Source organism: Rhinatrema bivittatum, chromosome 1, assembly GCF_901001135.1.
Source record: "Rhinatrema bivittatum chromosome 1, aRhiBiv1.1, whole genome shotgun sequence".
Classification (NCBI taxonomy): Eukaryota; Metazoa; Chordata; class Amphibia; order Gymnophiona; family Rhinatrematidae; genus Rhinatrema; species Rhinatrema bivittatum.
Window position 1 is genome coordinate 698,806,975 of NC_042615.1, and position 21,712 is coordinate 698,828,686.

A 21,712-nucleotide genomic window follows, 5' to 3' on the forward strand; every position below is an offset into this window, starting at 1 on the left:
ACCGGGGTAAGGCCTAGAAATCCCTCTTGCCCTCGCTGGGTCCGAGCCCGACCACGCTGCCGATAGCGCCGCCCTGCCGCCGCCCCGATCAGACAAGGCCCGCCCTCCTACCTCAGCGGCTCAGCAGCCAATAGAGAAGGGAACAGAGGCCCTTTAAATTCTGCATCCAGCTCCGGCGCCGCGCACCGAGCGTCGCGCGTCGAAGGAGCGCAACAAAGGGGCCTGCCCCTTTGAGCGCCCCTTCGAGCAGCCCCGAAGTGCAGCACCGCAAAACGCTCCCAGGTGCTCACCTCAAGTCAACTTCTTCAATACCCTTCACAAGAATGTGAGAACCATATCCTGGACAGCCCCCTCGGCATCGCTGCCCAGCAGCAGGTAAAGGACATAGTAGTAGTATTCAGTAGGAAGCGCCTTACTCTGTAAAGTAAAACCCCTTCGTTTACAGTGCAAGAGGGTTCTGACGCCATATGCCAGCCGTCACTCTTACTGGGAATTAAAACCATTGGTGCTTCCTACTTTGTGATTCACCTTTATTCCCGCCCTGTCCCTGCCTGTTCAACTACTGGAATTGATGATAGCAGTGCATTTGATCTGATTTGATATCTACTGTATTTGATAATTCGCTGTGTCTTTATAACCACTATTATAGTATTGATAATTACCGTGTACCTCTCTACCACCGTACTCTGTCTTTTACTGTGCACCTACGTATCCTCCCTTCCCACTCCCTCTATACATTGGATCTCTCTATCAAACATTACCAATCCCCTTTGAGCAGCCCCGTAGTTCAGCACCCTAATACGCTCCCAGGTCCTCACCTCAAGTCAACTCTTTCTTCTCCATCAGTGCATTCTATAACCTGACTGATAAGATCCCCCTCATATTATCACCTTTACCCAATTCCACTTACATACTACTTTCTAATATCCCACTCTTACAATATGCATCAACACCGGATCACCATTCTCAAATACAACAAATGTAGGCCCAACTTTCCCCTATACCCACGACACCACTCACACCTAAGAACCATTCTCCCTTCCATGATCTCCCCCCCCTCTCACCCAAATCATTGGCCTTACTGCTCTCTCTCTTGTTCTCCTCAATGCCCAGTCACTTAACAAAAAAACCCCCCTGCTCAGTGACCTACTCATAGACCAAAATCCAGATATCTGTGCCATAACTGAGTCCTGGCTAAAGGACTCTGATACAGTTCTCTTAAATCAGCTCCCATCCGATACATATGACATCTTTTCCATCCCCAGGCCAAAAAAGAAAGGAGGTGGTTTACTTTTAACCATAAAGAAAAAATTCAACATGATACTCCACCCCATCCCTCCCCCCCCAAAAATTGAAATAGGACTCTTCAAATCCCCATCTTTACAAATCTGCCTTGTCTATGCCCCCCCAGGAATCTTACATAGCAATCCGTCACTCCTCATAGAATACATCGCAAAAAACATCTCCATTGACACCCCAGCAATCATTCTAGGTGACTTCAATTTGCATGTCGATAGCTCCCCCCGGACCCCATCATGTGATGCCATACTCGATTCTCTAAATGCCCTAGGTTACAAGCAATCCATTGATTTCCCTACTCACAAGGCAGGCCACACCCTCGATCTTCTCTTCACTAACGCCCTCATTCAAACCGACCCTCCCTCCAACACACCCATCCCCTGGTCAGATCATCACCTCATCAATGCATCCCTCTCAATCAAGATACCCACATGTCACAATAACACAATAACACAATAACACAAATAACACAAATAAAACTATCCACTACAGAAAAAACTGTACCAGAGATGACCTTATCGCAGCAGTCTCAAACAACCTTGATCTCCTAGACCTCTCAAATGCTGACACCGCACTTGCCTCTTGGTACGACATCACCAATAATATAGCCAATTCTACGTGCCCCCTACAAGCCAAACTCATCTGCTCACAAAACAACAACAAAAAGAAACCTTGGTACTCCCAAGAACTAAAAAATCTCAAACAACACCTTCGAAAATCTGAAAAGATCTGGCGCAATGATCCTTCACATAAACACCAGGCACAATTTAAATCCTCATTACATCTGTATAGAGAAAAACTTAACACAACGAAACGAGATTTCTTTGCTAACAAGATACACCAATTCCAATACAATCCTAAAGTGTTATACGAGTACGTTAATTCCCTTACCAAGTCAGCAGCAGCCGACATCCCTGATGATGTAGCTAAATCCAAATGTGAAGAACTTGCCACTTTTTTCCAAACCAAAATAGACAAACTGTTATCCAAATTCACCATTGCACCTTCCATTCCCATCAAACAATCTGAACCCGACCTCAACCAAATAAGGACCAGTGACAATACTAAAACTCTCTCCTCTCTTGACCGCACTTCTACACTTGAAATAGAAATTCTTATTAAAAAAGCCAAACCCTCCACCCACCCATCTGATACCATTCCTACTAAACATCTTCTCTCAATACCTAACCTTATTGCTAAACCCTTAACAAATATCATCAACCTGTCCATTAATTCCGGACAGGTACCTGCCCCCCTCAAACAGGCAATCGTCAAGCCTATTCTAAAAAAACCCAAACTAGACCCCGCTGATCTAGCTAATTACCGCCCCATTTCCAATTTACCTTTCATTTCTAAACTCCTTGAAAAAACTGTCAATAAACAACTCACAGAATACCTCGAGGATAACCACATTCTTGCCCCTGCCCAATACGGTTTTCGGAAATTACACAGCACGGAGACTCTGCTACTCTCCTTGTCAGATCATATTCTCAAAGGATTCGAGAAAGGTCAATCTTATATCCTTGCCTTTCTTGATATCTCTTCTGCATTCGATACCATCAGCCACTCCATTCTCCTACAGCGATTAACTGAAATTGGCATCACAGGGGTTGCCCTCAATTGGTTCAACTCCTATCTTAGTAATAGAAATTTCAAAATTCAGCTAGGAAATCATGTATCTAAGGCCATCCCCCTCAAACAGGGTGTCCCACAAGGCTCATCACTCTCCTCAACCCTTTTCAATATCTACATCCTTCCCCTCTGTTACCTCCTTTCAAGTCTCAATCTCCCTCATTATATCTATGCTGACGATGTTCAGTTGCTCATCCCCATCACTGACTCTCTCTCAAAAACTATGGATATCTGGAAGGACACCCTCCAATCCATAAGCAATCTCCTATCTTCCATACACTTAGCTCTTAATACATCTAAAACTGAAATCATGCTAATCTCACCACAAAACCAACTGAACTCCTACGCTATATCACATCTCCTATTTGCCCAACAAGTCCGTGATCTGGGAATCACTCTCGATGGTCACTTCACGCTGAAGAAATTCATCAGTAATATACTAAAGGATGGTTTCTTTAAACTTCACACTCTTAAGAAACTTAAACCCCTACTTCATCCCCCAGACTTCCGTACTGTTCTACAAACAATTATTTTTGCTAAAACCGACTACTGTAATTCCCTCCTCCTCGGCTTACCGAATAACGCTATCCACCCCATCCAAATATTGCAAAACACAACAGCCCGGATTTTGACCAACTCACACAGACATGACCATATCACCCCAGTCCTGAAAGATCTGCATTGGCTTCCTATAGCTTCCCGCATACAATATAAGGCTCTCTCTCTCGTTCATAAGGCCTTATACAATCCTGAAATGAATTGGTTTAATGACACATTCCGATTTCACCAATCTAATAAACCCACTAGACACAATCATCTCGCTACCATGCTCACCATGTCGCCCAAATTCTACAAACTTACCTCCACTAGAACACGTGCTATATCAATCGCTGGGCCAACCCTCTGGAACACAATGCCAGTCGAACTACGACAAGAAGAATGCCTAAAAACCTTCAAACGAAAGCTTAAGACCTGGCTCTTCTCTAAAGCATACACGTAATTTGTTCCTCGCCCTCATCTATGTTCCCCTCAAGACCTCGCTTTCTCTTAAAAAAAAAAAAAAAAATAATAATAAAAATATTTAAAAAAAAAATATATATATATATATATATATTTACACCTTACTTCCCCCCTCTCACTATAGTGTCACCCTTACCCCCTCCTATCCCTTCTTCCCCCCTTCCCCTCTCTTCCCTCTCACCCCTTTTTTTCACAAATCATATATTTTGTTATTCCCTATCATTGTACATCTTGTAAATACTTACGACCCTTGCTTACAATAATTTAAGAATTAACTTAATACTTAATTCTCCTTCACATTTCCCCCCCCTCTCATTTACTCTCTTGTTAATATGTTATATTTATTTTATGTTCATCTCTATATTTCCCCCTCCTTTTAATCACCCCCATGTTATTATGTTATATTTGTTTTATGTTAAACTTGTTCGATGTAAAGCGCCACCCCAGGCACTAGTTTATGTTACGCTGTGAACCGATGTGATATCACTGATGAATGTCGGTATATAAAAAACGTTAAATAAATAAATAAAATAAATAAATCTGCCAGTGATTCAGGATGAGACTTGTTCTTTAAATGTGAATGGATATAAAACGTCCGATGGTTTAGATCTGAATGTTGTAACAAGTAACTCTGAGAATATCACTTTAGCAGACATATGGAGGGCGGTTACTAAGAAGGAAAAGATGTTATCTTTGGCCATGGCCCAATCCACCAATTTGGCTGTGGAAACCAGGATAAAGCTGGAAGATCACAGTAAACGAATTACACAATTGGAGACAATAAGTGAAACAACTATTTCCCAGATAACAACATTGCAATCTACTGGGGCTACTTTTATGAAAGACTCACTAGTTGTATATAAAAAATTAGAGGGTCTTGAGAATACAATGAGAAGGAAAAATTTAAGATTCTTAAATTTCCCAAATATAAGATTACTATCAGCCCAAGAATTGTTTAACAAATATGTTAAGGAAATATTGGGCATTACTAAAGAGTTAACTATTTCTAAATTGTATTATATACCAACTAAGAGATGTATTGGCTTCAGAAGGGGATATAGATGTTTTATCTACCGATAGCCCTAATTTAACAGCGTTTCTAGAAGCTTCAGTAGATGATATCCAAACTAGAGCCACATTATTAGTGGTTTTTAGTTTGGAACGAGAAAAATCTTGTGCTTCAAAAATATTTTAGAAATAAAGCATTTAATTTTTGTGGCCAGAGAATCCAAGTTTTCCCAGATGTTTCCAAAGATACACAATCAAGGCGGAAACAGTTCTTAACATTGAGACAGAGAGTTTTGACCCTTGGGGCCACTTTTTATCTCGAATTTCCCTGTAAATGTTTGATTACCTTCCAAAAAAACAAATTTGTCTTTTCAGAACCTTCCCACCTTGAAGTTTTTCTTGTTGATAAGGGTGGATAAGGCATAGTAGCAACCCTCTGATATAGGATAAAATTGGTAGTTAAAAGAAGAATTTTCTCCTAGAATTGTTCATGTTGATATGAATGATTTTCTTTTTTGTTTATTACCTTGGATGGCTCCCCTATAAACTGGACTGTAGTATTTGAGTTTACATTATATTAATTGTGAAAGTATTACCTCAGGTTTATTGATGATGTAAATCAATCATTTTCTTATTTCTTTTTTGCATTTGTATAAATGTTTAAGAAACCTAATAAAGTATGAATTAAAAAAAAAAAAAAGAAGCAGGGGACCTAATGGGCATGAACAAGTAGACATTAGGAAGCAACTTCAGAATGTTTTTCCCTAAGTCTTAACAGCGCTCAGGTTTGCTTTTTCCTTTGTGCAGCTGCTCAAGGAAACAGTAAAATGTAATGAGGTTTGGTGACATAACATAGTAAATTGAAGAAATAAAATAAATAAGTTGCTAAATTGTGGAATCTTTCAGTCAAGTATTGTTGGGTTGAAGCACTTTAAAATGTTAACAGATTCAGCATAAGTACAAAGTCTGGTTCAGTAACATGGTTTACAAACAGTTTCCCTTGCTTTAAAAAATAACAAATATAATTGATTTCTCAACAAGTAGGTTTTATAATCGGTATATTAGAAATGACCATCTCTTGCTGATTCAAAAAGGGTTGCTTCTCGAAGGTATAAGCTCTACATCTGAGGTAAAAAAGACAAAAAAATTGAAAAAAGAAAAAAAGCAGCACTGAAACTGGGAAGAGATGATGAATTTGAAAAGAATAAAAGGTCTGAGGGACCCGCCCCTCCCCCGACGTCATCGCTCATGGAACTGATCCGTTAAAGCGACAAGCCAGCAGGCGCCGCTGAGGGGGAGAGCTGGCCACTATCTGGAAAACACCTGATTACATCTGAGGTAAAAAAGACAAAAAAAATTGAAAAAAGAAAAAAAGCAGCGCTGAAACTGGGAAGAGATGACGAATTTGAAAAGAATAAAAGGTCTGAGGGACCCACCCCTCCCCTGACATCATCGCTCACGGAACTGATCCGTTAAAGCGACAAGCCAGCAGGCGCCGCTGAGGGGGAGAGCTGGCCACTATCTGGAAAACACCTGATTACATCTGAGGTAAAAAAGACAAAAAAAATTGAAAAAAGAAAAAAAGCAGCGCTGAAACTGGGAAGAGATGACGAATTTGAAAAGAATAAAAGGTCTGAGGGACCCACCCCTCCCCTGACATCATCGCTCACGGAACTGATCCGTTAAAAGCACCAAGCCAGCAGGCGCCGCTGAGGGGGGGGGGCTGGCCACTATCTGGAAAACACCTGATTACATCTGAGGTAAAAAAGACAAAAAAAATTGAAAAAAGAAAAAAAGCAGCGCTGAAACTGGGAAGAGATGATGAATTTGAAAAGAATAAAAGGTCTGAGGGACCCACCCCTCCCCTGACATCATCGCTCACGGAACTGATCCGTTAAAAGCACCAAGCCAGCAGGCGCCGCTGAGGGGGGGGGGCTGGCCACTATCTGGAAAACACCTGATTACATCTGAGGTAAAAAAGACAAAAAAAATTGAAAAAAGAAAAAAAGCAGCGCTGAAACTGGGAAGAGATGATGAATTTGAAAAGAATAAAAGGTCTGAGGGACCCGCCCCTCCCCCGATGTCATCGCTCACGGAACTGATCCGTTAAAAGCGCCAAGCCAGCAGGCACCGCGCACCATGCGTCGCACGCCGAAGGGGCATTCCCCTTTGTGCACCCCTTCGTGCATCCCCTAGTTTTAAATATTCCCCTTGTTATCTTTTATCCCTTGTTAACAATTTCTTCTTTATAATTGTTTTACATTTCTGACAAAGGTAATGTATGCTTTTTAGTATAATTTGTTGATTGTTCTATGTAACGCTCACAGGCAAAGTTATGTTTTATTGTAAACCGGTGTGATTTGTATTTTATACAGGAATGTCGGTATATAAAAGTTATAAATAAATAGACAGCTCGCAGTCCCATGCGTCAGATGTTCTTTTTTTGTTGGTAAAGAACCAAGTCTCACTAATGTTACATTTTACAGTAATTTTAGACACTTTTTTCTTTCCTTTCTTTAGTTGGAGCAAAATGATGATTTCAGTTCGTGAGGCCAAAGCTGTTCCAAGACCAGATGATATTGAGTGGCGGCACAAATTCATTTGTGTGGAAGGTAAACTTAATATTATATTGTCATTTAATATACAGAAAACATTTTTTCCACGATTGTTTGAAATGATTATTGGTTAATGACTTTTTCTTTTTTTCTTTTTAAGTCCTTGAACCTATTTGAGCTATGTGTAGATTTAGTGGAATAGTTCCACATACTGCAAAATATAAAATGATCATGTTTAAAGTCTGGTATTTTGATAATTTTCTAATACTTTGACCAGGAAATACAATTTAAAGAAGAACAAATTAGGAGACAGTAGGGTGACCCGTTCAGTCTGAAAGCGTGTAATGCCTGTACTGCTTTGCTTGTGATAAAAACATTAAGAAGTGCTGCGCTAGGTCAGACCAAAGTCCATTTAACACAGCATCCTGTCTCCGACAGAGGCCAATCAGATCCCCAATATTATTTATTTGAACAATATATAGCCTGCTGATCCACAAATCTGAGTGAGTAACAAAAGATACATAAATAATTTAAAAACTGTTAGTTAATCTATTTCTTGCAGTTCCCAGATAAATACTGGCTTTCCCAGATCCACCTGGCTAATAATTGTTTGTGGACTTTTCCTTCAGGAACTTGTCCAGCCCTCCTTTGAACCCTACTATGTTAACAATCTGTTGACCAGATGCCATAGCTTGATTGTACTCTAAGTGAAAAATACTTCCTTCCATTTGTTTTAGATATGCTCTCATCACAGAACTTTAGGTGGCATATGTATATTATGCATATAAACATCCTATGCCTAATATTCATACATACTCCATGAAGCTCTGTGCTGTGACATCTTCACAGGCCATGCATAATAGACATTAAAGGCGCTTTAAGACTGTCATCCTATTGTATCCATTTAACTTTCCTTCAAATGAGTTTGAAATGCAGTCCCTGAGAATTTCAAATGCATTTATCCCAGCTATATGTGTAATGGAGCACTGAGTCACCTATCATACCTAGAAAGTTCTCCTAGGCAATGAGACCTGCCCATCACTTAAGTGCAATTCACCAAAGCACAAACTGCACATGCTTAAAGCACAACTGCAGACAGCTCCAAGGGCTCCTTCCATCATTTGTGGCCCAATCTCCTTTAGCCAATTGCTGCCAAACCTTAGAGACCTCCCTACACCTTCTGCAGCCCAACCTTATCTAAGGATTCAGCGCTAAAAAGAGAATTTAGACAACCCATCACTCATTGCTACAGATGATTTAGCGGGCATTTTTCACATTACCCACATTGTTGCAAAGTCTGTGTATGTTTTAGCTGCATTTTTGCCTCTGTTTTCAACAGGAAAGTACCTACCTACTTTCACATTAAAAATTGCCTACTGAAAAAGTATCTGCACACACTTGCACCTTTTTTTTCCTGTGGGTACCTTTACCAACTAAAATAACATACATATTTTTGAAAATGCAAATATGTGCTGCCTTCTCCCACTTGATCTAACCTTTGAGAACATAAGAATTGCCATACTGGGTCAGACTGAGGGTCCATCAAGCCCAGTATCCTGTTTTCAACAGTGACCAATTCAGGTCACAAGTACCTGGAAGAATCTAATGGTAGATAGATCACATGTTAATGTCCAGAGATAAGTGTTGGCTTTCTTCAAGTTCAACTGGTTAATAACTGTTTATGTACTTTTCCTACAAGAACTTGTCCAAACCCTTTTTGTAAATCCAACTACGCTCACTGCCTTTACCATATCCTCCAGTAATGAGTTCCACAGCTTAACTTCGCATTGAGTGAAAAATTATTTTCTTAATTATTTATTTTTAATGTGCTACTTCATAGAGTTTCCCCGAGTATTTGTATTTTTTGACAGAGTAAGACAACTCACATTTTCCCCTTCTACTCCACTATTTTATAGACCTCTATCACATCCCCTCTCAGCTGTCTTTTCTCCAAGTTGAACAGCCCTTCTTTAGCCTTTCTTCATAAGGGAGCTGTTCCATCCCGTTGATTGTTTTGGTCACCCTCCTCTGTACCTTTTCCAGTTTAGCTATACCCTTTTTTTTTTTTTTTTTTTTTTTTTTAAATGTGGTGACCACAATTGTACACAGTACTCTAGATGCAGTCTCATAATGGAGTGATACAGAGGAATTATGACACTCTCCATTCCTTTTCTAATAATTCCTAATATTAGCTTTTTTTTTTTTTTTTTTTTTTTTACCATTAGCAAAGGATTTAAAAGTATTGTCTACAGCGATGCCTAGATCCCTTTTCTGGGTGTTAACATTTAACATTGTGCAACTTCAGCACTGTAACCCAACCCTCTCTTGGAGGCACACTTAGCCAGTTGAGTTTTCAAGATTGCCACAATGAATATGCATGAGATAGCTTTGCATACCCTGGACCTTCAGTGTATGCAAAGCTATCTCACACTTTCATTATGGATATTCTGAAAATCTGGATAAATCTAGCTAAAAGATAGGACACAGGAAGATTTAAGTCAGTTTTCTCAATGGAGAAATGTAATGTTGGACAAGTGCATCATTTTGCACTTGTCCAACATTAAATTTCATCTGCCGTTTGCAGGGGCGGATTCCTGATGACGACCAGCCCAGGGATTCGCCGCCCAGGCCAGCCCAGGAGATACCACGTGGTCTGCCGAGCACGGCTCTATTACAGCCGTGCTCGGCAGACCACGTGACGAGAGCGACCGGCCCACCGGGGGATGCCTGATCCCCCGATAGGCCAATCCGTCCCTGGTCATTTGGATGCCCAATTTCACATGGTGGTCCTGCCATTTCTCATAATCCGCTTGTGATTTAACAGTACGGAATGATTTTGTTGTCTGCAAATTTGATCACCTCATTCATTTTCTCTTCCAGATCATTTATAAATATGTTAAAAAAAAACCAAAAAAAAACACACCGGTCCCAGTACATATCCCTGGAGCACTTTACTTTTTACATTCCTCTATTGAGAAAACTGACTTAAATCTTCCTGTGTCCTATCTTTTAGCTAGTTTGCAATCCACAATTGGACATTGCCTTCTATCCCATGACTTTTTAATTTTCTCAGGAGTCTCTTATGAAGGGCACTATCAAATGCTTTCTGAAAATCCAAATACTATATACACCTCATCATTATCCACATGTTTATTAACCTGTTCAAAAAAATGTAGCAGATTGGTGAGGCAAGACATCCCTTGGCTAAATCCATGTTGACTGTGTCCATAAACCATGACTTTCTATATGTTCTGTAGTTTGTTTCTTTAGAATAATTTCTGCAATTTTTCCTGGCACTGAACTCAGTGCAGATGAAAATATGCATGTGATGTGATGCATGTACTTTTACCTGCAACAGAGTGGGCAATTTTCAGAGAGGCTGTTCTCTGTTGACAAGCAGAATTTGTCAGTCAATTAATGGAGATTGTGGATTATAAAACATGTTAAATAAAATAGCCATGCAAGAACCGAAGCTCAAGTGCACTCTGCACAAGTAATTGTAAGCACCAAAAGTGCACACAAACTTTACTTGGTCACAGTTTCAATATTCAGTATTTTATTTTTTATTCAATACGGTGACTCCTTGCAATAACACCACAGAATTCAGCCACAAATTTTAGCAGCAATCCCCGACACGGACCCATGTTTCCCCAGTCCAGCTGCTTCGGGGGGGAATTTTTAACAATATCTGTGACAACATGTATGACTGGTTATAACACAGATATTGTTAAAAATTCCCCCCGAAGCAGCCGGACTGGCGACAACATGTATGACTGGTTATAACACAGATATTGTTAAAAATTCCCCCCGAAGCAGCCGGACTGGCGAAACATGGGTCCGTGTCGGGGATTGCTGCTGAAATTTGTGGCTGAATTCTGTGGTGTTAATGCAAGGAGTCACCGTATTGAATAAAAAATAAAATACTGAATATTGAAACTGTGACCAAGTAAAGTTTGTGTGCACTTTTGATGCTTACAAATAAAATAGCCATGACATACAGGATACATCATCTGACAGTTCCGAACAGACTGATCTCTCTGAGCTCATAAAGCTCTTACTTTACTGAGCATTATGGGAGTACCCATGCACTTACTACTTCATTAACCTCAGTCTTTTTATATGCATTTCCACTCTGATGTGTACCCTCTGATTTTGGTATTTACTAGTTTATCTTTTGCTTAGTGAAACCTGCTTTGAGTTGCCTCACTACCTTGGCAGCCCCTTGACAGCACTTTTCAGTTCTACCCAAAAAAAAAAAAAAGAAAAGGATAAAGAATGTCTGGCTTCAAGGACTGTACATGTGGCCACAAGATGTCAATCACTGGTGGCCATGATTTTTCTTGCAAATGCCTAGGGCCAGACCATAATGCAGCCAACTGTTATGATTGTGGCAGGATGTCACTGAAGTCTCGGGGGAACAGGGCTGGAAGATGAAGGATCTTCACAGCTCGGTAAAAGGCCGGAATTGTTCCTCCTCCTGCAACAGGGCCTCCTTGAGCTCCCTTAGTGCTGAGTTGAACAGGAACTTCTCTAGCAAAGCTCCCCATCTGAAGTGCATTTTCCCAGAGTTGCCGTAGTGCAGGGGTTGAGCCAGATGCAGAAGCATCATTAGGGGTCAGAGAGCCCCTTTATGCAGGTCCCGCGGGCTTCATCGGTGCCCAAGAAGAAAAAGTGTCACGCGTTAGAGCCTGTGGTGCAGTTGGCATTGCCGAGCCTAAATTGGATTCAGTTTCATTGACACACTCAGTGCTATCGATGCACCAGCCCTTGCTTTCTGCATCTGTCGACACAGGCGTTGACTCAACCAACACAGCTGTTCACTTTGATGCACATGGCCTTGATATCCCTCAGATCCATGGACACATCAGACCCTAGCGCAGCCTGCACACCAGTCACCGGCTCCCATTGGTGCACTTGACACAGTCAAGGCAGAATCAGTCTTCAAGGGGCTCTGAAAGTGATTCCTCACACTTAATTCCTCCAGGTTAACGTCCTTATCTCAGTCTCATCTCATCAGTTGTGGACTTTGTTTGGAGGCTCTGGATCCAATATGTGTCATGATGCCTCTGGTCTCTGTAACTGCAAGGGGAGTTAACCTAGGAGGGGGCTCCCTCTTGGAGCACACTGGGAGCTTTGCAAGATAACACCGTACTGATAGAGGATATCTCTTCCCCAATTTTGTGTTAGAGGACACAACCCATTGACCAAGTAGCAGATTTGGTGAAGAATTTCTTTGCCTCATTGGCAGCAAGTGACAGAGGGCACCTTTCAGCCTCTCTGGTCCAGAATGGTGGATTTGTGTTCTCAAGGAGGAATCCTTGCTTGTACACCTTGGGAGCTCCCATTAGAGGTCCTGGTAGTAGCCATCAACCTTCCCTCTCTGTGGAGGAATCTCTCCAGTCCCCAAGAATATTCCCCTCTGAGATGAGAGGAACCCAGCCTGATTGCCTTCTTCATCTTTGGAGTAAGAGTAGAGTGTTCGTTCACATCTCATTTCTGAGAGAGGATCTATAGAGATTCCCTCAGACTTGCTACCTGATCTGCCAGAGCATTTCTCACCACCAGAAGACCTCTCATATTCTAAAGTCCTGACCAACCTGAGCAAAACAATAGTAATTAATATCCAAGAACAAAAGATTCCCACACCAAGGTTTTTGCACTGCTTTGGATCCTAGAAATGTCTTCTGAACCTGCAACGATCCTGTCTTCTTCAATTCTGTGGTATTTACAAACGACAAATATGGGAGCATCTAGCCTTCTGTTCCCCAGTAGTCAGAAAATTGGACCTGAAATAGAGTACAGCAGGCGCTGGGGTTTGGGTTAGTCCAGCTACCACACCCAATCAGTTGTGGTAGTCAGCACTAAAATAAGAAGCCTAGAATCTTCTGTCACCCAGCCCTTCCCCCTCACCCCTGGAAAGGATCCTAAGTTCTTGAACAGTTTTGGGAAGAAGGACTTCCAGAGCTCAGTGCTGAACATCTGCATCACCCCACCAATTTTATATGGTACAAAACTTAATGGTGCTAAAACATCTGGTAGTCATTGGATGGGGAGCAGGTAGGCTATCAGTGGGTCCTTCTGGATGTAGAGGAGCACAAATGACATTCTGCTCAGTGTGTGAATCTTTCGATACCACAGCTAGATCATCTGCAGCAGCCATCAGATTTTGCAGGGTTGGGGGGGGGGGGGGTGGATCCAAGATGGCGTCGACCTGAGGACGCAGAGTTGGAGCTCCTGAAATTGAGTTTATGAAATTTTACCTGTCTCCCTCGGGAATTGGACATTATGCTTCACACGAAGAGAAAAGGCAAGATTAGGGAGACTTCCTTGGGTGCCCCTAATCCGCCTATGCTTCAAACTTCAATTTCGGAGTTTTACTCCCCGGCAGGAAATCCAGAGAGACCCGCGCTAGTGATGTCCGTTGAGCAGACAGTCACATGCGGGCGAAACAACATTGAGCCCTGGAGCTCTGCTGACCCCCTCCCCCCCCCCCTACATGGACACAAGCTGCAAGCACAGAACCTCCCCAGCAACGGAAGACGTTGATTGGGGTGAGTACACCCGAGGTGTGCTTACCAGGGGAGATCTTGATATCGGCCATGGAGGGTGCATTAACAGCTTCCACCCCAGTGGGGGGAGGGATGCCCTCCCGAAAGCCTTGGAGCTGAAGGAGGAGAAGAAATGGTCCTGGAAACCTCCGAGGAATTGACTAGAGGTACAGAGGATGTAAAAATTGTAATACAAACTGTCCCTCTTCCGGTATTAAAGCCGTTAGAAAAACCAAACAGTATAACACTGGAATCACTCTGGTTTGCCATTTCAACGCTCCAGAACTCACTAATGACTGTCTCAGAAAGCTTAAAAATAACTCAAGATTCCTCTGATAATCTGAAAATGGCTATGGCCGGACAAGTGTAGAAAACAACTCAGATGGAAGAGAAAGTAAATAAAATTGAGATAATTCAAAATACAATTATTAAAGGCGAAGCAGTCACAAATAGAAGATTAGAGATAATAGAGAATGAGTTGAGGAATGTTAACATCAGGATATTAAACTTTCCAAAGTGCAAACTGATTTCCCCAAAGGAACAATTTAAAAATTACCTTAAAGATGTACTGAAGATCCCGTTTGAGGAACAACCGAGTATAAATAAAGCTTATTTTGTGACCGGCCTAAAGGAAGTTTCCGGAAATCAGGTGGAAATGGGAGAAAATATATTATATATTACAGAATTTCTAGAAACCACACAGCAACAACAAATAGAAGGAAGTGTTACTTTATTGGTCAGATTTTCTGTGCTTCAGGACAGAGATAATATAATGAAGTTTCTACAAAATCGGTCAGCTCTATATTTAAATCGAAAAATATGGATATATCCAGACGTTTCCAAAGAAACCCAGAGGAAAAGAAAAAAATTCTTGACAATGCTTCCACAAGTTAGAATGCATGGAGCCCAGATTATACTGAGATTCCCATGCAAATGTGTAATGAGACTGGCCGGAAATCGATATGTCTTCTATGACCCAGAACAGCTGGGTAATTTCATTCAGACACATCAATGGACTTCAGATCCAGGATAGGAAAGACTCAGCGATTTAAAGTGTTAAACTGCCTTACTCTCAGATATCTAGTAGCATTGTTTTGAAATATTGCTCTAAGTTAGAATGGATCTACCTCCACTAGTGTATAAGTGCAGAGAGCAGATAGTATTATTATATTTCCTTTACTAGATTTCCTGGAAATAATATTCCTTAATTCAATTTTTGTGTTTAAAGAAATATGAAAGTAGTAATAATTTGTGTTAGGAATAATTTTGTCCGTATTACTAAGACTTGTAAATGTTTGACTTATTGAAAATTTCTAAAATTAAAAATTAAAAAAAAAAAAAAAGATTTTGCAGGGTGAACTGATTGGCAGCCAGTAGTTTGTGTGAAAGTGTTCATGACAAGTTGGCCGATGTCCCTTTTTCAGGAACCAGCCTCTTTGGAGGCAAGGTCAGGTAAACAGTTGCCCACATTAGGGAGCAACTTTCTGCCATGCAGTCTCTATCGACAGGACCCAAGCAACTATCTATATCTAGGTGTCCTTACTTCACTTTTTAATGCTTCTCCTTTCAGAGATACCCCTTTTGCCAATTTCAGCAGTATCCCATACTACTTGAACTACCACAACAGCAATTTCCAGTATGTGGACGTTGGCATGAGAGATGTCCAGACAAAGGCGCTGCATGCAACATACTCAGTCCAAATCTAGCCTAGTTTTTCATGAGATTTGACAGTTGGACCACGACCCCTCCGGAAGGGGGAAAGATTCACTTTTTCATGGAAGATTACTAAGCACGGTTGGGTCCTTAGAATTGTGGAATCTGGTTACTGTTTGCAGTTCTCCCATCCTCCAGTGCTGCACAGATATTTGGCTCCCAATCTGGAACACTCTCACTCTACCTAAGTCTGCCTCAAGGTGGAATTGCTTCTCAGTCAGCAGGTAATAGCCTGTCCCTCAAAGACCTTTGTTACTGGTTCTATTCCTATTTCCTTATCTCTAAGACGTCAGGGGAATTGAGACCTATCTTGAATTTATGAAGACTGAACTAAAAGCCTGTCACAGGAGAAGTTCAAAATGAATTCCCTCCATGCGATCATGTCCTTTATCCAAGTATTGTCTGACACTGTTCAGCTATTTTGGTGTATTGACCTCTAATACTCTGCAAGGTTATTTAATATGGATTTTATTTTTATTGCATTGTTTGGTGTTTTATTTTATTTGAATTATTTTATTTTGTCTTAAAATATTTTTGTATTGTTTGGGTTTTATTATTTTATGTTGTATTTATTTTATTAGAAATTTGATTGTTCTTTTGAAATCATTGTTGCTTGCGTAACTTGTTTTATCAAGCGGGATATAAAGTTTTAATAAATGAAATGAATCTGGTCAGCAGTGGATTGTCTATTTCAGATCAGCCTCTTGGAACTACAAGCCATTCAACATGTGTTGAGTATTCTCACATCTCCTTCGGGGAAAGAGAATGTTGATACAAACCAACAGCCAAGTGAAAATGTTCTACATGAACAAACAAGGTGGCATGGGGTCCTTGACCCTCTGCCAGGAATCTCTGAAAATTTAGAAACAGGCATATAATTAGAGCTTTTCTCCAACCAGCTTACCTTCCCAGAATCTCCCACATGCTGACTGTTCACCTACCAGGATTCTTTGTCCCCGTGAGTGGTCCCTGGACAAGGGTGTAGCAGACAGACTGTTCAACCTCTAGGGTCGCCCGTCATGCAAACTGTCCATGTCCAAAAGCAACTAGAAAGTCGATACATTTTTCTCCATTCTTCAAAGCAAGTTCAGATCCGTTCTAAATGCTTTCTCTGTTAAAGTAGGATGCAGATCTGTATAGCTTTCCTCCATTTCTGATGATGGCAAAAACAATGCAGAGGGCACTCAACGACAGAGTGCCTCATATTCTTATTACTCCAGCTTGGCCCAGACAATTGTGTTTTTTATAATTCGTCAGATTCAGTCCACCCTCCAATCCTCCTGGAATCCGATCTGGCTCCTCTATCTCAAGAGGAGGGAACCTCCTGTCCCTCAACTTTATGTTGAGCGGTCAATTTTATTGTCTCTATCTAAAGAGGTTGAGATATTGTGATTTCAGCCAGGAAGTCATCTACCAGAAAGAGCAAATGGTTTTAAATGGAAGTATTTTTCATCTTGATGTCAGGAAGGCTCTTTGAACATGTTTGTTTGTGCTCCAAAAGATCTACTTCAGTTCTTGTTCTCCCTCTCTTCTTTGGTCTTCAGTATATCATTGGTTAGTGTGCATCTCATTGCCATTTCAGTCTACTGCTCTCAAGTAGATGTAAAGCTAAGCACCATCCATCCTCTGGCATCAAAGTTCCGATACCAGAGGATCTGAGACCTCCAATTGCTAAGCCATCAGTGCCACAGGATGTCAGTGTTGTCCCTATGAACCTCTGGAGTCTGCTTCCTTAGTTTCTTATATAGAAAGTGGTGTTTCTGGTTGACATCGCTTCAGCTAGAAGTCAGCGAGCTACGAGCATTGGTTCATTAGCGTCTATATCCAGTGCCGGCCTTTGGGTAAGGTACAATGGGTGTCAGTCAAGGTACCATGAGCTAAGGGGCATCCTGAGCATCGAACGTTATGCTGGTCTGTAACATTGAAGAAAATGGTCGGCAGGGAGCCGAGTTTTGCCCAGCATGCCATTTGCCCTCCCTATCATCAAGATTCTAAACTTTTTATTTCTTATGACATTAACAGACTGGGAATAGCTGTTTGCCAAATGTATATTCTACAACTGCCTAGCCAACTGTATTGCACATTGCTATGCTCTAGCTGGCCTTCAGATCAGACTGTCGAGGCTTATCATGTAAGAGCTATGTCTGCCTCTGTAGCTTAGCTTAGAACCGTCCCAATTGAGGACATGTGCAAAGCTGAAACTTGGTCATCAGTTCACACCTTCACATCCCATTACTATCTGGAAATCTTTCAAGAAACAAGAGTAACTTTGGACAAGCAGTTTTGTGCAGCCTGTTTATCCAGTAGTCCATTCTTCACAGTGAGTGGGGCTAGGTTGCTTTTTAAATGTTTACTATGCAGGTCAGTTTGGGATTCCCCGTGTGTTATGTCTAATAAAGCCCTGCTAGTCAACAAAGAAAGCAAGTTTGCTTACCATAAATAGGATTCTCTGTAGACAGGATGGATTAGCCATGCTTAATACCTGCCTGCCTCCCTGGAGAGTCGATTAGCTAGCTATAGCTAAGCTGCACAGTAGACTAAGGGGCACACGAGGCAGGGACATGCAGGAACTTCTGTGCATACTCTATAGTAAAACTTTACTGAACTAGAAAGATGGGTCTGATATGGCACCATTGGATGAAGTCACCCATGTGTCATGGCTAATTCATCCTACTATCTATGAAAAACCCTGTTTACAATAAGTAAACTTGCTTTACCAACTCAATCCCACTCACACCCAATGGACCCCATTTCTCATTTAGCAAGTCCCTACCTGGACTTTGTCTCACCCCACATCCTTTCATGACAGACATTATTCCCACTACCTGGACCTTATTATTGCAGCTTCTGGAGATGGTCCTGTACTGGCAGCATGTTGGGAAGGATTGCAGGTATTGAGCTGGTAGGTGCTTTCAGGCTATGCAGTGGTTCTGCCCATCCTGATCTTTGTATAGGAAGCTGTGTATGTGAGTTTATACTGGCTCAATCCCTGCAATCCTTCCCAACAGCTTGAGGACTGTCCCCAGAATCTTAAGTGATAACGGGATGGGGAGGGGGAATAAACTAACACAAAGAAAGATTAATTGTAATTCACACAGATTAATGTATTAATCATTAAAGTTTTCAAGTAGTGAAGTCTGCTTCAGTCCTAGGAACTTATTATACTTGCTTTAAGATTTCACAAAACAAATTTATAGCAATTGTGAAAATTGGTCATTTTGTTATCAAATGTTAAAATGAATATTTGTTACCTCTCTTGATTGTTCTATTGAGTTTTATTTCTCTTCATTTGCCTGTGAGGTGCATATCTTTTGTTTTCCTATGCAGGAGTCACTCCAAAAATGGAATGAGATAATTTATCTCTTTGAAATACAAAGTAATACTGTAGACAGTGAGTCTGGGAAGTAAGGGTTAATTATAGTACAGTATTATCCAGAAAATCATGGGCCTTGTCATGGCAAGCAAGCCTACAATACTGACACTATTGACTTTTAATGACAAAAACAAAATATAAATATAAAATGAAATATGATGACACAAAAGGATACATCATTGCATGTATAATCCTATAGATTGTAGGGTTGTGTAGGTAGCGGTTAGTGATATTTTTCGTTACTTGTAGGTAAAAATATATTTTATTTTTAACTGCCATAATAGTGTTTCACTGAATGATGGTATATCAAATAAATAGACATATAATGAACAATCTGGCTTTTTGTATAGAAAACCACTTTAAACATGATAGTGGGAGATTTCAATTAATGCATTATTGACTGGGCAAATGTCAGGGAGGTTAAGTTTCTAGATGCCATAAATGTTTGCTTCATGGCACAGTTGATTCTAGAATTCACAAAATGGTGAGGTCTACTTTAGATCTTGTTCTCAGGGAAACACAGGATCTGGAGCAAGAGGTAACTGCAATGGAGCGGCTTGGCATAGATCATAACAGTCTAATTTGACGTATTCACCAGAGTAAAAAAAAAAACTTAAAAAGAGAGACTTATGATAAGGAACTAGTTCATAGGACACTAAAAGCAGAATTTACCAGGCTTAAGAGTACACTTGAGGCATAGAGACTATAAAAATACCATCTTGGAAGCCCAAATAAAATGTGTTCCACAAGTTAAAACAAAATAAAAAGGTCAAAAGAGCATAATATGCCAGCATGGCTAAATGGTGCTGTAAAAGAGGCTGTTAAAGGCAAAATAGAAAAAAGGATAAAGTTTGTCAGGCTGTAAAATATTAATAAGGTAGGGCAAGAGAGAATTTGAAGAGAGACTTGCCGAAGAGGCAAAAACTAATAATAAAAGTTTCAACTACATCAAAAACACAAAACCTGCAAGGTAGTTATTTGGGCCTCTAAATGATTTGGGTATTTGGGGGAGGACAAGGCCATAGCAGAAAAACTAAATTAATTCTTTGCTTTGGTAGTCTCTGCAGAGGATGTTGGGGAGATACCCACAATGGAACAATTCTTTTTAGGTTATGAATAAGAGGAACTGAAACAAATCTGTTTGAATCCAGAAGAGCTGGAAGAAGCGCTAGAACAAATTGACAAACTAAATAATAGCAAATCATGTTTGGAATTATTCTGAAAGGGACAGAAAATAAAACTGATAATATAATGCTTCTGTATAGTTCTGGCTGCCTCATCTAGCGGAACTAGAAAAGGTACAGAGGAGGACAAAAATAAAGGAAATGGAGAAAGATTAGAGAGGTTAGGGCTCTTCAGCCTGGAGAAGAGGCAATTGAGGGGGATGTAATGAATCTTTATAAAATCATGAATAGTGTGAAACAAATAAATAGGGAACAGTTATTTATTTTTTTCAAATAGTACTAGGACAATGGACAATCCATTAAATTAACTGGTAGCAGATTTAATACAAATGTAAGAAAATGTGTTTTCTGTCAATGCACTATTAAACTGTGAAGTTTGTTGCTGTAAAATGTAAAAGTTAAAAGCTGGGTTTAACAAAAGGTATGAGCAAGTTTCTGGAGTACAGGTCCATTAACACTTATTAGCCAGGCAGGCATGGAGATTGCCATCTGGGAATGAATAGCAGGGAAGCGATCTTCCAGGTACTTCCAAATGATTTGGATTGGCCACTGTCTGAGACAACATGCTGGACTGAATAGACCATTAATCTGACTCAGCACGACATACCTTAGGTTCTTAATCTGTATTGTGTGTTTTCCCAAGATACTGTAATTCAGCATTCCTGGTAAATAGTAACTGCCTCCTTATCTTATTCCAACAACTGTTTCAGCTCCTAAAAGCCTATGTTAGTGATTGTCTCTCACCTAGTATTGTTATCCAAAAAAAAATGCAGCAATATGATGAAAGCATGAATCGTGATTGACATTGCATTTAAACTCAGTCTTGGCAATAGAAGGGGGGCCTTTTTTGAGTGGAAAGAAAAGATCTATTTATAGATCTTGTTGTGAAGTTTTTGGTAACTTCATGTGTGTTTGACCTTGCAGAACCTTTTGACAGAACAAACACTGCTAGGGCTGTACATGAAAAATACAAGTTTGATAAAATCCAGGATGAATTTCTAAAGGTGAGGATGTAATAAATGTATTTCAAATATTTTAAATCTAAATTGTCATGACTTGAAGGGGTGTATGTATGTATAGAGAGAGAGAACCACTGAGCTTATCCACAGCAGCAGTACATTAAGCATCTGTATTATCTGTGGATTATTAATATAGTAAAATTAGGGGTTGCACCCCTGCTCAATCTACTCACCAACCCTGCCAGTGTGTTCTCTACTCTAGACTCCTGTGCCTAAGTAGAAAATACAAGAAAAGGCTGGGTAGGGCAAATAACTAATGGATGGAAGGGCAGAGAGTGAGTTACAGAATTATTCACCCCACCCTTCCTTTTATTCCCTCTTGACTGAGTATGTGTGGATGTTAAGAGAACCCACAAAAAAG

The 21,712-nt window shown here is 40.6% G+C and overlaps 1 protein-coding gene across 4 annotated transcripts in view; it reads left to right on the top strand.

Annotated features, from left to right (window-relative positions):
* The window catches only part of TENT2 (terminal nucleotidyltransferase 2), a 377,719-nt gene that overhangs the window by 324,211 nt on the left and 31,796 nt on the right, over nucleotides 1–21,712 (top strand). For 3 of the 4 annotated variants that reach the window (XM_029575578.1, XM_029575585.1, XM_029575571.1), the window contains 2 exons: nucleotides 7,480–7,571; nucleotides 21,257–21,336. In XM_029575578.1, coding sequence (XP_029431438.1) covers nucleotides 7,480–7,571; nucleotides 21,257–21,336 — 172 coding nt within the window. The remainder of the gene's footprint in view (nucleotides 1–7,479; nucleotides 7,572–21,256; nucleotides 21,337–21,712) is intronic. The other variant, XM_029575592.1, reaches the window with a different exon arrangement.